This window comes from Cinclus cinclus, chromosome 3 (assembly GCF_963662255.1).
Source record: "Cinclus cinclus chromosome 3, bCinCin1.1, whole genome shotgun sequence".
NCBI lineage: Eukaryota > Metazoa > Chordata > Aves > Passeriformes > Cinclidae > Cinclus > Cinclus cinclus.
The window spans coordinates 45,274,550-45,292,176 of NC_085048.1; the positions used below are offsets into that span (position 1 = coordinate 45,274,550).

The 17,627-nt window shown below is 37.7% G+C and overlaps 1 protein-coding gene across 3 annotated transcripts in view; it reads right to left on the reverse strand.

Annotated features, from left to right (window-relative positions):
* CDK19 (cyclin dependent kinase 19) overlaps positions 1–17,627 on the reverse strand; it is a 118,518-nt gene that overhangs the window by 72,133 nt on the left and 28,758 nt on the right. For all 3 annotated transcript variants that reach the window (XR_009933054.1, XM_062489942.1, XM_062489940.1), the window contains exon 3: positions 592–702. Coding sequence is in view for 2 of the 3 variants with exons in the window: in XM_062489942.1 (XP_062345926.1) it covers positions 592–702 (111 nt within the window). In the remaining variant the exon portion in view is untranslated. The remainder of the gene's footprint in view (positions 1–591; positions 703–17,627) is intronic.

The following is a 17,627-nucleotide window of genomic DNA, read 5'->3' on the forward strand; positions in this document are numbered from 1 at the left end:
TTATGTCCACTTCTACAACAGACTAAACCAAATTGTATCGTATTATGCTAGAAATATAAAAACTAGCATCTAAGTCTCTACTCCTCTTCCATGTAATAACAGTCCATCAGCAGGCCAAATTAGCTTACTTGCTATTTTATTTCCACTCATATTGTCACAAATTGTCTGTTGAAAACACAGATGATAGAATATTAGTCACTTGCAGTCACCCTCAGTGAAAGGACTCATCAAAGCAGTCCTCCTCCTTTCGCTTCTTGTGTGTGTATATGCAAAATGTCAGGAAAAAAAGTATTAAATACATTTCCAAACACAGTTTTGGAAGATTTCAATTTAGGAATGCTTTCTTTCACTCCAATTAAAGCTTGCTGAAAAATCCTTTTCACTTCAAAAACCAATCTGACTCAAAAAAAAAATTCTACGTAGTCTTTGGCGGGCTTTAAAGTGTAAAAGTAATAGGATTTGCAGTTAGACCCTTAATTACAAAGCAAGAAATTAATGCATCTCTGCCTACATGAAGGTACATCACACACACATCGGTTTGAACAAGTTCTTATTGCACAATGTCAAACACTCAGGGAAATCTGTACTTACCCACAAATCATGCTCAGCATAATCAAACAGCAGCCAAACCTTTCTGTCACTGTGAGAAAGGAAAACCTTCTGCAATGCAATCACATTGGGGTGCTTCAACTCCCGTAAAAGCTGCAGAGAAACAGAGAAGCTCTCGTTACTTCTGTGCTTGTTAAGAAAAGCAAACACAGCAACAAAACCACCAAACAAGTCAAATAGCAAACAAGTAATCTTAAAACAGACCCTAGAAGGAAAGGCACCACTGCTTCAGTACATTATTTTCCAAACATCAAAATCAGGATATACACAGCCTGTGGCATGGGTTGCTGCTCTAGCAGCAAAGCTGTTAGAACATCACTACCTGCAATCACTTCCTGCCTTTCTCTGGCCCACACTCAGCACAGAGCTGCCCATCCCACCTATTCAGCCTTCTTGCCATCAGTATATTTCTTTAAAAAGTAATTACACATAAGTATAACTGTTTTCTTATCAAAGGCGAACATCAGGATTTGAGAATGCCAGAATGAAGCTTGTGCACATGGTCCAGTTCTTTGTCTGGACAACACAGTTCTTGATCACCACATAATTATTTTATTACCAATAACTTTCTTTTGCTTTGGATCCCTACCTCACTTGCCTCAAAGTTCATACATAGGCTGCTGCTCTCAGAAAACAGGGTGTTTTCAAGGAAAAGTTTACCGAAATGGGTTTCCTACTGGCTGTTTCAATTACTATTCTGTAATCCAGAAATAATCCCAAATTTATTTATTGCTTGCCAGAAAGAAAACAAGGTCTCATCACTAACTGGCAGCATATTAAAGCAGGCTCTGCTGCTGAAGTCATCCTTCTGCCAGATTAAACCAGTCTCAGGAGGAGTTGGGAAGTGGTACAAAAACATAATTTCCATGGAATCACTTTTTTTCCCCCTCTACACACTGTAGCTACCAGAATGATTGACCATTTCTACCTTATCTGGAAATTGCTTGCATCTGCAGCATTAGTATATACATTGCCAAGAATCAATTTATAATGGCAAAACTGTAAATGCAATGGATTCCAAGGCACATTTGGGAGAAATGAGTCTTCCCTTTTTTCACCCTACAGAAAAAGACTCAAGATGTTTACTTCAGGGAAAATAAAACACTGATTTTAAATTATATTATCTTTTACTATACAGATATCTGTCAAGACAAGAAATCTAAAGAACATCATAGCTGCTTAAATGTATTCCAGTTTTCCAGCAAATGAAATACTTCAGATGCCATTTTTTTTCCACCATGCAGGAAGTGTTCTGTTATTTTGATTTCTTTCCCTAACCCTGAGCCTCCTTGTCTGCATGCCAAACAACCCCAGTCCCCTCAGCAGCTCCTTGTGAGACTTGTTCTTTGCTACACTCTGGCTGTCAAAGCAGCACAAGCATGACCAAGGAAAGGCTCTAGGAATCCAACACACCACATCAAGAATGAGAGCTCTGTTCTAGCTATGCTGGACTTGCAGTGGTGCTCCACACAACTAGAGGAGGTAAAAAGATTATAATGGAAGGTACAAGGAATGAGTGTGAGTCACAAACACAAAATGGTGGTCAGATTTATGCTAAAAACCATCTCATCTAGAAACACATTACTGCAGGAGAGAGGATGTTCACAAGAACTGAAGAGATGTAACTCATTGGTACATGAAGAGTGGAGATAAGGGAAGTCATTCTAAAAGCACTGGAAAGATGTGATCAGAAAAGAATATAGGGCAGAACCAAACACAAAGCTGTGGAAAACCAAAGACAGCAAATTTGAGGCAAGTGCTTCAAAGACAAGTATCGATCTAAGGTTGAGACAAAAAGAAACAAGACTTCAGAAATTGTATTTTCATTACAGCAGACAGGTGGAAGCCAACAACGTGAAAATTAGGGAGACATAGTGAAGCTACTTGCATCACTATTGAATCTACCACCTACCCTAACAACTTATGTTTGACTAGAATTTTGTCAATATTTACCTCCTACACATGCCACATACATCTAATGGGTAAGTGATGCACTTTATGTGATGTGGTTGTTATGTTCATGCATCACCACAAACACCTTTCACAAATGTGCATTTCAGCCCTACCTAGAATCACATGGACAACTTCAGGGACATGGTAAATCACTGTCTACAGTTTTCCCACAGCAGATTACTGTATAAACTTTAAACAAACAGAACAGATAAATGAAACATAATACCAATATTATTTTCTTAGGTCTTCTGCAGAAGTAAATCAGTTGGACAACCTGGTTGATTTAAGCCTGAAGTTAGAAGGAAGAAATTAATATACTGTCCTACGAATTGAAAGATCCCTGTGTACTTGACAATATCCTGTATTACAAGATAACAACCTGAACAGAAAAAGGATTTGTAACTACTATAATTTATTAGTAAATGAACACAGCATTGTATTTGAATAGTACTTTAACCTAATGTTCTCTAAAATTAAGTTCCATCATACTTAACTTGAGGTAAAATGCTAGTAAGAACCTGTGTCTCAGTTATGATACATTTCTTTCTTGTAGCAGCACTCGAAGGAGTTAATATAGAAAGACTCTGAGAAGGACTTCATAGTGAATTGTCAACATCTGTGCAGCTGTGACTGTCCTGTACAATGGCTTTCATCTAAACAGATTATGATGATTATTATTAAAATTACTAACAAGAGAATTGTAGAAGCATCTTTGTTTATCACTATTTTTCACTGAGGCCACAGCCTAAAGTTTAAAAAATGCTTTTGGATAGCTCAAATAGCATGGAACAGCTTCTAGGATTCCTGGATGGATATATCTGCTATATGCAGAATTGCTAGTAATTTCTTCAACTGTCTGATGAATAATGAGTTCTCTATGATGCACAATGAGAAATTTCCCTTACAAGTGAATGTCTCTTACAGTAGGGGAAGGTCATGATGTCAAAGTCTGCGATTCCTGAGAAAAAGTTAGGTTGGCAAGAGCATTTGTATAGGAGCTTGAAGCCTTGGAAATGTAAAATGTCAGCGGTCATGCTGACTACTTTGCATAGGAAATCCAAGTAAAGGTTGTCTAGCCAGAAAATGAGCACAAGAGAGTGTACGAGATTAAGTGGGGTATCATAAAAGAAAGAAAAAAAATAAAAATCTTTAATGTTTTACCTCAGGTTTTAATAATAGTTATGATACTGATCATGGAATGAACAAACACAAAGGTAATAGAAATGCCTGAAGCTTAAGAAAGTGGAACAAGTCATATATAAGCAAAATTCAGGGGTGGTATCAGATGATTAGAGAATACATAACATACACTCAAAAAAGGGACACAAAAGAGACAGGGCATTTGGAGACTTGTGAATCCAAAGCATAGGAAAAAAAACAATTTTGAAACAATGAGCATAAAGAAAAATGTGTGAAAAACTATCCTTTCTTCTCTGATAATTGATTTTCTACACAAGCAGAAGATCTGCGTTCAAATTTCAATCTTATAATAGTTTTAAGTGCTTCATTAGATGGGAAGGATGACAACTGGGAGAGACAAGGTGAGAAAAAAAAATACCCTAAAAGGGCAGCTGACAGTGGGACACATTTCAAGGTAAAGTAGTTCTATATATTGACTATTTGAGGAGTTACCAAAGAACAATTATTATGTTTACTAATAAAACCCATCTCAGTATCAACATCATGACTCTGAATGGAATTATCTGAATAAATAAAGGCAGCAAGCCTTTTCTTCCCAAGGAAGAAAAGGAATGTGATAATGCATCATCTTTTATGCTACTTTATTCTGTGACTGACTAAACAAAGAGTAACAGAAACAAGATTAAATGAACACCACAAAACCTAAATAACTGCACTTAGAAGCTAACCAAGAATTTCTATTATAGACTGAAAAGTCATCAGGTGCAAGCGACAAATGGTAGAACTGGATTGCCATAAAACAGCAAAGAAAGTTAAAATGGTAAATCTGATATTAGATATCCTAGTTGAGGTCCTTACAGGAGAGAATGGGATGTATTGATATCAACACATAAAAGGCTCCTGTGATATATTTTTTAAATATTATATGCAGTTTTCTTTGCTCAAACACCTCCCCCTCCACACCCACACAAAAGATGAACTCTCCCAGAAAGAGGCAAAGGGTGACAAAATGAGCAAAACAATCTATCTCTCAACAGGGAATTCTCAATTACTGTACCTTTCTCAATTACTCCAACTGATCAAATATTGAAAGAAATAAGATGTATACGCACTAAAATGCAAACATATGAGTACCAATGATGAAAGAAATCATTACACTAGATGATAATCATGGCTGAAGAACAGAAAGACAGCTAATAAAAGATAAAATTACCCTGCAAGTTAGCATCTCATGAATAAGAATGTTCAGGAGTAGTTCCTCCATAGCACGGAAAACAGTGTATTTCATTTGCTTCTTTATCAACACTGAAAACAAATTTAGTTGATCAATTTGATATGTCACCACTAGATTCCCTAGACAGATGCCTATACAGCATGTGCTCGTGTAGAAGCCTTCATGAAAAATGGGTTTAGTGAGGTTTTACTGATCATCTCCAGCAGATGGAAAAGATGATTGACAGCAAGCTCCCACAGCAATTTGGCTTAAATGCTTGAATTGAGTCTGCAAGTCATCTATCACCATATAATGTAAGTTCCTTCCTACAAGAAGTAGACCAGCAACTAGGAACTCTTATGAGATATGTAAAATTCTCCTTATTTTCTCCCAAAGAGATAGACAACTTCTGTGAATGGGAGAAGAGCTGCAGTGTTACCAATATAAACAACATGATCAATTATGAGAGCACTTAGCACATTCCTCAAGAAAATAAATCTTGCCCAGAAATACTCTTATGCCACAGGATGAATAATGCTTTCTAACTACCACTTAAAAAGCAGGTTGAGGAAATCTTTCCTTCAACTTGCTGTGAAAGAAACCTAAGAAAAATTAGATAAAACCAGAAGACAAACCAGTGCTCTCACTAGTGACACTAGTAAATCTTGCAGCAAACACGCATTTCTTTGTCAGTGGTGACAAAACGCATAAACACCTTCAAATATTTATTCAGGGGGCAATCTCATCTAAGGGGTGTACCATCTTTCATATACTTCACTTCAATCTTCTGATCTATATACTTGAACTGATCTGGAACAGCAGTAGCAGTTTCTTTGATGGAAATGCACACTGTACTGCATTTAACCATTTCCAAGGTCAGAACAAAAACCTTTAACAGGCAGAAATGTGGTTCACAAGAAATCACAGGAAAGGTCAAAGCATGAGGCTGATTGTTCATAAAGCAATTGCACATTACAGAATTTTAAAGCCACCTCATCTGTGATGAATCTATTTGAAGCATCTAGGGTCACTGAAATTATTTTTTAATTGAAGCTGGGCTTTTGAAAGAAACAAAGATCACAATTTTACTTCTTCAGAAGGTCTTCAAAAATTCCAACTGGTTTAGATGCTATTAATCAATACTAGATATTCTCCTCTGTGTTATTATCTTTTCCATAGGCCCTCTGCTACCTATTATCATACTGGGCTTCTCTCTCAAAAAAACCAAACAACAACAAAAATAAATAAATAAATAAATAAATAATTATTCCACCCCGGCAGCTATTTATTTTATTTAACATGTAAGAACAATCCTTTGCTTGACTGTGCTACAGATCTTGAAGTTATCAAGATAAGAGGAGAAGTTATTAAGAAAAGAGAAGGGAATTCAGATTTAAATTCATTAGAAAACTACTCAAAATTCAGCTTTTTTTTAATGATCCAGTTGATTCTGAAGTTAGGGATTTTCCAGTTTGGATTCCCATTTCTACTTGGAGAAATTACAATTACAGAGTTACTGCATAACTGAAGAATCAACACACTACAGTAATACCTTCAAACTGAGCAGGTATAACAGCTTTAAGTTGTCCACGGCTGACACTTAGAGCTCTCAGAAAGATACAGGCAACATAAAAATGGACATGGAGAAATATAGATATACACAGACACACGAAAAAGAAACCATCCAAGCCATCTATAAAGAAAGGTAAAAGTTTAAGTATCAGTTTAAGCTCTAGTTTAGAAAGGACATTCTTTGTGTTCTGGTCTGGTAAGGCCTGTCCTTGGACTGCGTTTGGCATGCAAAATGAAGAAGGGGAGGTAAAATACCAAAAAAATTAACAACTGCCACTCTTATACAAACTGCCAGGAGTGCTTCCTGAATTTACAAGGCACACTCCGAATTAAAATTAAAAAGCTAAAGTATTTCAAAAGAGATTCCGAGTCCATGCAGACTCTCTTCTTCCCTCTAATTCTTCTTATACATGCATCTGATTTTGAGCAGTTTGATCCCAAGCAATCCTTCATATTAAAAGATCCCTCCCAGTATGCTCTACACATTCTTCAATCTTCTTTCTTCACACTTGTGTCTCTTCAAACTTCAAACTTGGTCTCTTCAGACCCCAAACCATGAGGGCTCCAAACTACCAGAAGAGAAAGATCAAGTATGTTACAAAAAAATAAACAAACAAAAACAAAAAAAAAACCCACCAAAAAACAAAAAACAGAATCTAACCAGTCAATTTCCAAGTGTCAGGACAGAAAGAAGGCAAAAATGTGCCCCACCCTCCTCCTATGAGAAGGATTAAGAAACTATTTATTCTATAAATATTTTCATTTCAGGAGCTGAAAATGTTTCAGAGTTGCTAAATAATATTATTATTCTGAAATAAATTTGCTAAATAATATTGCCACATAATATTATTCTGAAACAATAACAATATTATTATTCTGAAACAATGCAAAAGATTTCTTGCATTACATTTTAACTAAACTAAAGAAATAGAACTAGGATAACTGCATTTTTAATTCCTAAGGTCTCCAGAAAAAAAAAAAAATATTATCTTTGGCATATGTCTTGAAGCACACAAGCAGAAATACAAGTATAAGAATTCTTTCCATTTCTTACTTAGCAGTGTATACACCAGAGCACAGACAACTTAATAATAGAGATAAAGGACAACTGTAAAATTATTTTCAAAGCAAGAAATTTCTTAATCTTTAGTACATCTATGTAACGAAATGCTGACATTAAGATCACAAAATATCAGCTTTTCTCCAGTGCACCTATTAATAAATACATAATTTACTTGCATATCTTTTCTACAAAATAATTCTGAATTATTATTCAATTTGGGCATCTTCCTAAAGGAAACCTCATTTCCTCTATGACAATTGTATTCTACACTCTCTATTCTTTTAAAGGCAGCTGTGTATTTAATTTTGGTCAGCCTGGAAGAGATTCAGCAACAACCATTTTTCTCCCAACTGAAAGGTATAGATAAGTTAAAGCTCTGTCTCACTCTACAGATTTTTCTCCTTATTTGGCCTACAATACAAGAATATCCAACCATTCATATCAACAACTAAACTGAAAACATCTATAGAACCTAACTTGCTAAAAAAGTAATAGTGAACTTTTGTCCTTTCTGAAGATTTTAAGATACCCTGAATTTGCTTCCAGGTAGACTGGAAAATAATTCTGTTACTCAAAGGATAATACTGATACTGAAATTTCCTATCAAACTAACAAAGACTCTTAAACCTTAAAATGTTACAATAGGGCAGAGGGAATGCAACACATCACAAGTAGCATCACACCACTCCCCAAGCCTACACATTCAGTCTGGAGTTTTAAACTGCAACTAGTTCTCTCTTGCAGGTCTTATTCTAACATTTCCACACTTTTCTAAATTTCTGGCAACCAGTTATCACCTTCCTCTAGCACTGTATCTAACACTGAATAAACAGTGATGGCAACTGAGGTGCTCTAAAACTCTTGCAAAAGAGCATTTTTCAAAGAAGATTTTCCTCTACAGAAGACTTCAGAAAGATAAATGTTACATGAACCAGAGTAAGACAAACAGTGTTTTATCAAAGAACAGCCAAAAAGCATGTTTTTTCAACCTCAATTATAGCACCATAGTGATGCATCTCTCAAAAGGTAATAAATTTCTAACCTACAGAAAATATTGGGCAGGGATTGCAATACTATCCTGCAAAGGTAATATTTTTACAGCCCATTTTTCCCCTTTAGTCCTAAAGTTTACTCATCTTCTCAACTGACTTTTTGATTAATGCTTTTATTATTACAGCAATTTTTCAGTTTTGCAATTATTCACCATTTTCCATATTTTATACAGCACAAACTCTATAAACACAATTTGTGAAATAAGTTATTTGAAGTTACCATTAAAAAAAAAAACCAATAAGACAACAAAAAATCACAATATTGAAAAATCTTCCACTCAACAATTCTTTTATCTGAACAGTGACAATAACCAGCCTCCCAACTTGGTAAATATGTTTGTTGGGGTCAGGGAAAAGTGCAATTCTATGCCTCTACTTCTTACCCTGAAGTTCTCTACCCTACGGTATGAAAATTTCCCACATTTGCTAGAACCAGAGTGCATCAAGTGTAACAATGCTGAGCTGATACAACACCTACACCCAAGGTGGAAAGTCTCTGCCAAAACCACCTGTAAAATTCAATGCATGAGGGGTTCTCTCAGATGATGCATAACAGATTTGGCTCCATAATCAATTGTTTGTGAGACTGCCAGCATCTCCTCTCAATCTGACAGCTCAACAACCAAAGCATTCCCACCAAGTGGCAAACCTGGCTTCAATCCTTTTCACTGCTCTGACCTGCTGAACACAAGGGACACAGTGCCTGGAAAGACACAGCTTGAGCACTTCAGAACAATATTTCAGGTAAAAATAGGTGACTCCCTACAGCCTGAAGGAAGGTATCACTTTCCCAGGAAAGGGCCAAAAAATGCAGCTTCTCAAGTGTGCATGCCACAAATTACAAATCCAACTTCAGAATTTAAATATACTCCTGCTTTGTTAAAGAACTTGGTGTATTATTCAAGGCCAGGTGTGCAGCTACTGAGTACTTTCACATCCATGCTCTCAACTTGCAGGCAATTATTTCTCCAATATAGAAATACACAGGAATATAAATCAACAGTTATAATGAAACTACAGTCTAGCAATAATTTATCATGTCCAACAGAATTTTAAGAAGGCACTCTTCTGATAATACTAACTAAGGTACTAACAAAACACACTTTTTGTAATTCTGTTACGGAGCAATTCGGCGAGGGAAGAACGCAATCAATCAATCAATCAATCGGGACAGCGAGCTCTCCTCTATAGGGTCGGCCCAGGCACGGAGCCCACTGCGTATGCCTGCATGCAGTGGTCTTCAGCCCTCCGAGCGCTGCTTCTCGGAGCTTGCCCGCTCGCTTACCTCCCATGGTGGGTTGAATCGAAGGTCCCTGTTCAGGCGCCAAAATGTTGCGAGGAGCGACCGGAGTCAGACACGTAACTCTCACAGAGTTATGGTGAATGCTCAACTTTATTATACAAGCTGTTGTCTTTTATAAAGTTCTGACACACGTGCATGTGCTCATGCGCCTAATACTAATATTTATTGGCTACAAGTAACTGTTCATGCGCTGCAACTACCCTACTAATTGGTTACAGCATTTTATGTTTATGTTCTACTTTCTTGCTCTTGTGATTAGCACATCCTGGCTTGTTTTCTCACTCTTGCCACCTGCTTATCTCTTATTCTCAGTCCAAGGTCAGCATGCCTTTGCTAGCACTAAAATAGCCCAATTTATCCCCACACTGCAAAGCAAGCTCACTGCGGCCTCACTGGCCCAAAACTCCTCCACATAGTTCAAAAACTGTTTGGAAAAAATAACTAACCTAGCTTAACTTTGTGTCCAGGGGCTGTATTCTAGATCAGGTATCAGCTATCCTGTGTCATGATGTAGGAATGGTATTCTCCATTTTAGTGTTCCCACCAAAACTACTTCAAACCATGTGTCACTTGCTCACTCCTCCCTCTTCCCCAACCCCTCTGGAGGGCTGGAGAGAACTGAAGGCACAAAAGGCAAAGATCAGGCTTGAGACAAGAACAATTTACTGGAAACAGCAATGACATAAAAAAAGAGAACAATAACAGCAGCAATATTAGTAACCGAAGTGTGTGCAAGAAAGGTGAACAATTCATACACAAATGCTCACCACCACATCAAAGAGGGTCTAATAACACAGACCCAAAAGGGACACCTTCCCCCATTCCTAGAAAATGGCATGAGGTGGTCCTTCTGCAAAAATTAACCCTGTCATGGCTGGAATCAGGACATCTGTCTGCCTAAAGCTAGCAAAAATTTCATGCTCTAAGAAACTCAAAAGAAATTAAGTGTCTATGCCTCAGTCTGGACCAAGGTTGATCCAGCAACAAAACAGCAACCTCCAGCCAGGATATGATTCTGTTATTTACCATTTTCATGATGTTGAATGACAGAAACAGCAGATTTTTCACAGAATAGCAGTTTTGTACATCCCATGAAGTTCTCCATGACACTATAATGTGACAACTTGTATATATTTTAGCATTTAAGGATTAAAAGAAAATACTACTTTTGTATAGTTAAAGTGAGAAAAGAAAAAAAGGAAAAAAGGGGAGGGGGGAACCCAACCAAACAACCCTAATGGTTTTGCGTCCTATGTACTCATTCTACATACTTGAGACTGGGATGCAGATGTTTAGATACATAATTTATAGTTAAGGTCTCCTTTAAATAGAAAATTAAATCAAATCAGAGGTACGAATTCAAAACATATTAAGCATATTAAACCTCTGTTCCTTATGGGAATCCAAACTGCTTTAGTTCTGAATGACAGCATCCATTAAACTTTGATGTACTTCAACTGATGTGCTTTAATGTCTTAGATGTCTTACCTCTTCTTAAACAAGCTAATACACAAGCCTGTAGTTGCAAGTGTAAATTGAGTCTAATACCATGCTCCAAATGAGAAATGTGCCTGGAGACAGCAGGAGACAATGTATTATTTTGGGGTTTTAACTTCCTTTTATTAACTTGGGTTTGTTCAAAATAGCAGAAGTTGCACACATATATCAGGTTTCTTATATACTGTTTGCAGATAAGATTTAATTAGAAATATTATTCTGAGTTTTTACTCAAGAATTATTTCTAGAATTAGTCTGTTGACAGTTACAACAAATTCAGCATTTCATTCTGGAAGCACAATACTAGAACACTCTTAGTGCTCATTAACACAATTACCCATTAAATTTGTTCTGCTTTTGCTCATAGGTTTCTACTTTTTACCCAAATTTTCTGCAATCTTCAGCTCCACGTTAGACAAATCTAATGTGTGAAGCAAGCTAAAACAAGACATTCATTGGCAGTCTCCCAAGTCATTAAACGCCTACCACAAGATTCTTCTCATACTCTCAGGATTCAGACTGCAACTGGATAAAAAAAAGTCAGTTTGTAGTCTAAAGCCTGCTATTTTCTCATTCTTCTATTAAATATGGAAAATCTCTTAATGAGACAATGAATGCAGCAAAGTCACATTTCCCTCAATAAAGGACCATTACAGTTTGGGAAGGCTCAAAAGATGGCTTAATGCAGGTTACAAAACTTGGTAAGCAAAGATAGATAAAAATATAAACAAGGTATGGTAAATATGCTCTTAGAGCAACCCGTAAGAACTCAGAACAACACCAGTTTTGTAAGAAAGCTTTGGAAAGAACAGTAGGTTGTTAGTAGATGAAGAAACAAGTAACTGGCTAATATTAAACACAGGAGGTTAAGCATGTGGCACTATGCATTTATCTTCCAATTAATATAATCCTTCCCTAAAGTAACTGACTGCAAGCAAATGGGTAGTGAACATCTGCCCAAGGCAGCAAAAGCCATGTGGCCCTGAAAACAACATACCACAAACAGTCACATTAGACTTTCTTCCTGAGAACTGACTGCAGACACTGTCCCAGATGTTATGCAGAAAGGAGTTATTGGAAGTCTCTCAAGACCTGCAACAGAACTCTTGCAGTATCTCATTAAGCATGCAAGTAGTGGCAGCAAATAACATTTTTCTAATCCTAGCAAAAACGACAGCATTCATTTATGTGCATCTTCCTTCTGAAACAACAACTTTGGACTGCCTAAAGAAAAAGAACTATATCGTTCAGAAGTTAGGTAAATTTCTGACACAATGATGCCATGACCCACTAAGAATACAACAAGCCTCCCGCGTGCTTACTGCTTCTAATTTTCTAGTCTGGGCACTAGTGAACACCTGAGTATTCACATGAACCATTCAGCCATTTGTAAGAACACCACTGCAATAAAACTACAAAATACATGCGCGTCCCCAGTCAAAGCAGTAAGAGCTGCTGTACTTGATTCAGACTCATTTCAAGTCTGCTTACTATCCTGCTGCAATGTAGCTGAGGCAAACACCAAGGAAAAAAAAAAAGGTTGAGCAGTGCATGGACAGTACAAGCCTTTTATGATATGAGCAGTCAGCTTCCAGAAATCCACTGGATCAAGGATTTAAGAACCAGAGACTGCTGTCTTCCTTCAGTTGCCTTAAGTGTTCTGTTCTGATAAACACTGAATAATAATTTCCTAATTAACTTTCCCATCTAAGTCTGTCTCCCACACATTCCTTTAGCTTCCCTGCCTTCCAGCCCACAGATTCCCAGACTACTTTGTCTCTGTTCAGACAAAAGTAGTTTTGTATCACCAGCTTTTTGACTTCCCTTTTGACTACCTTTACTAGTGCTACTATATCCCTTCCAAAGTGGAAAGAGACCAGGACAGCATAAAAACATTCATCATCTGAACATACCAGGGATTTATGTGGTTGACCAAGTCTGATTTGCTGTCAGGTCTTGACTTAAGCAACTCATTCGAAAGTCTTTCAGGTGACTTTTAATTTGCTTTGCTTTTTTGATTGCTCCTAATCTTGGAACTCTTTACAGAAGAAGAGTGACAAAGATTTTCCCCCGACCCTCAACTTGCACTGAAGTAATGATCATTCAAGAAGCCACTGCTGTCTGTAAATAGGTAGGATAGTTTGTCTCCTATTTCCACTACATTAAAATTCAAAGATGACAGACATAAACGTAATTTTATTACACAAGCTGCACAGTATTATGAGATCTTTTGCACTTCTGCACAGGTTAGCAAAGTAACAGAATCAGGCTAAGCAATGTATTATCATCAAACTGTCACCTAGTGCTTCATTTTCCTTCGAGGGGGGAAAAAAAAGCCAACTATTTGACCATAATCCGTAGAAAGAGCTTTAGAGCTATTAAATGATGCAGGTCAGAGACAGTTCTGGCACTAAAACAAAGGAGAAAGTGTCCCTCATTTTTCCCCTGCTTAAATCAGTCCCTGAGGAGAAGGCTGACTTCTTCTGGATATTAAATTCACTCCAGAAAGAGAGGTAGAAGAAGGTGAAGGAAACGCTGGTCAGGAGAACCATCCCAGGAAGAAGGAATGGCATGGCAGCCACAGGAGGACAGGAACACAGGTGCATCTTAGCAGCTGCTCTGCTCAGCAACACTGAGCAGGAGAAATGGCAGAGCTGGAATAAGACCTGAGAGAAAGATGCTAGACCACCTGAAAAGGATTCATGGACTACAATGGTGTATCAGCTATAAGGAATGCAACTGGCTGTGGAAATAGTAGGGAAGAGGGGGAAGAGGGGAAAAAAAAGCTGGGGACACTAAAGCTGAAGACAGAAAAATGGTGTCAGTGAGGTAAGGAGTGGGATATGGAAGTGTAAAAAGGAATTAACTATGTGGGAAGAACAGAGGGAAAGGGTAGTGAAGGGGAAAGCAAAGGGAAAATACAAAATATGTCAAGAGAGGAGAGACACATAGAAATGTTCAACACAGCAAATGGTCCTCTTAACCTTGGTACAAAGACCAGAGGTCCACCAACCCCTGGCAAAAGTGTACTCTTGTTCTGCTCTTTTAAGCATTAGTTCCCATGACAGTGAGGTTACTTAAGATGGTAGGCTGTGCTGTGAGGAGAAGGTCAGAAAGAAGAAAAAATAAGGCATAAGGAAAATGAACTGGTGCTGGGAAAAGAAGGGATGTAAGGAAGAAACTTCTATTTCCAAGGACAGAAAATGGAAAAACATATAGTCCTTGTCAAATTCCTTTATTCGCTGAGCATGACCTTCCGGAATAAAATCAGTCTGAATGATTTGTATGGATAGGGGTGGCAGAAGAAGAGGAGGGCTCAAAGTTTATGCCAAGGGTGATGAGAATAACCTGGGACTGGCAATGTGTGATACAATTAAAGCGAAAAAAATAGAGAAAACTCTCATGAAATCAGGTTAAAAAAATGCAGAAGGTGATTAAGACTTTATTGTAAGTATCTAGAATACAAAACAAGCAGCAAAAGTAGCAAATGCTGCTGCTGCTGACAGACCCTGTGATAAAACAGGGAAATGCAAGGAGAACCAAAAACTGTATCAACAGAACAAAAGCAAGCAGGAATGAAGTCACAAATGAAAAGTTGTGAATACTTACACACCAGATATCATAAGGAGGTCTAAGCAACAGAATATGAAGGATACTGTAGAAAGAAAAAATTGTACAAGAGAGAAAAGGAATAGAAATCAGAGATAACATCTGAAAAGCCAGAGTCGGAGGAAGGACAACAAATGAAAGATTACAAGTTATATGCAAGGAGTCTGGTAAAAAGGATTTTAAAACCCTAGAATTAATATTTTTTTTCCTATTCAGACTGCAAATATTTTACAATGGTTATTGAAATAACTGAATGTACTAAGACATTTTGTCCCAATCAACATGTCACTACTATACAATAGGATAACTCAGCCAAATAACCTAAGAAGAGCAACATGCACTTTGTTTCCACTCATTATGACATTTTCCACAATTAGATAAAAATCAAAACAGCACGTTCTTTATCAGAGAGAAAAAAAAAAAGAAAAAGAAAAAAAGAGCAAGTCAAGGATTTTTCCTTCATCCTATTATTGTCAAGACAAAAACAAAAAAACCACATGTTTTTGCAATGCCCTACCTAAAAAACAGAACATTTGCCTTTATATTTGGCAAGAAGCATGGAAAAGTTCAGGCAATAGGCCAGATCTTTTGTCTAAAATGCATAACATTATGGCTTAGCTTTGCTAAGGACTCACAAACAGTGTCCTGAGAATCTGGTCCCAATGTCCTCTTCTTATTTAATACCCAGCATCAGATTTTTATTCCAAAGATATAAAAGGAGATTTACACACACACACCCACACACACCTCCTCCTCCTAAATTTGTTGCAAAAGACAGGACCATATCTTATGTTGTAAAGACTACAATAATCTCCCTACAACAAAGCCATATCCATAAAGAAAACAAAGACTTGAATCCATACATGAAGTTACTTGAGCACAGCTTTTCACAAAAACAAGGCACACTGCTGATGAGTGCTGCAGTGAGAGAGCTCAGACACTCCTTCTTCCACAGTTGCATTCAGCTCTTCTCCCTTTCTTGCCAGTGTCACCACCTGCTCATCTCGGCACACACAAGTCGTGTCCCCATTTAAGCAGCCCAGGGTGAGGTTTCATGTATACACTTGTCTACATGGATTCCTTCTCCTTTTGCCCCAGCTTTTAATAGCACAGTCCCTACCCAAGTTTGTTTTTTTTTCACCCAAAAAAAAATCAATCAAGAAAACACTTATATCACTTAGAAAAGCCCTTCCATCTCTTACTCCACTTCACACAAGCATCCTTTTACCCCACTGCCTTCAGATTTTGAGGTATTTTAACAAAATAAATTAATCTGACAGATGTGATGGAGCAATGGGACTCGGTGGATCATGAAAGAGACACCACAAATACCAAATAGAAGACACTGGATGATATAGGGGGAAAAAAGGAATGATAAATGGAAGTCTTAAAAGGCACACAGATGAGTGCGATTTTACGAAATGCAAATATTTTTTAAAAGCCTCATTCAGGAAAATCCATGCAAAGGAAGTCTCCTTCTTTTAAATTTTCTTCACTATTCACAGCATATGAATCGGACTGTATGCAACAAAGCAATTAGTTTAAATACTGCCAGTGCTCTCACTGGTGATAATTGGTTGCTTCATGTAGGAACATCTGTTCCATCTTTCTTAAGAAATGAAGTACAGATCCTGTTACCTAGACAACAGAATCCTTCTGAGCATCATGCACTGTAAAAGGGCAGCATCAACCTAAGTCACACTGCACAGTCGCTCTCTCCACCGCTCCCTTATCATTGCTAATGCAGCCAAACGCTGTGACTTTTTAACATTAAGCCCATATTTATTAGATAACATACACTGAAGCCCACTTTCACATGCACTAAAAGCAACAGCTGTGTCACTGTCCTTTGGCTAAGCAACAGTCACTCTGAGGCTCTGTATTCAGCCAGTTTTCACCACTGTGATTGCCAAATTGTCAAGCTGAAAATGCTGCAGCTTACAAGTACTCTTGAGAGCAAGTCTTATCAAATCTAGAACTGTCATTTCAGTCCCCTGGAACGTGATGAAGAAACAGTCACTTTCACTGCTATCCCTCTTGATTACCGGAGCTATTCTAGCACTAAAGGGACTCATCCCTTACTGGCACTCACTAGTGTCCTCTAGACAAATTCAGGAGAGAAGGAACAGACTAAACTTTGAAGGTGCCCTTTGTTGCCTTAAACTCACCACAATTCTGTAAATATTGATAAAATGTTAACAAGAACAATAATGTGCACGAGATGACCAAATTCCTTTGCTTGCTTTAGCAAGATGGATGGATTTATTTCTTCCCGTGTGCATGTGATAGAAGACCAACAAACATAGAAACTGAAATCATAGAATCATTAAGGTCAGAGAGGGGCTTTTCACAAGAGCATGGAGTGCCAGAAAAAGGGTCAATGGCTTTATACTGAAAAAGGGTGGGGTTAGATTAGATATTAGGAAGATATTCTGCATTGTGAGGGGATGCCCAGAGAAGTTGTGAGTGCCCCATCCCTGGCAGTGTTCAAGGCCAGGCTGCATGGGGCTTGAAGCAACCTGATCTAGTGGAAGGTGTCCCCACTCATGGCAGGGGAACTGGAACTAGATATTCTTTAAGGTCCCTCCCAACCCAAACCATTCTATAATTTTATGA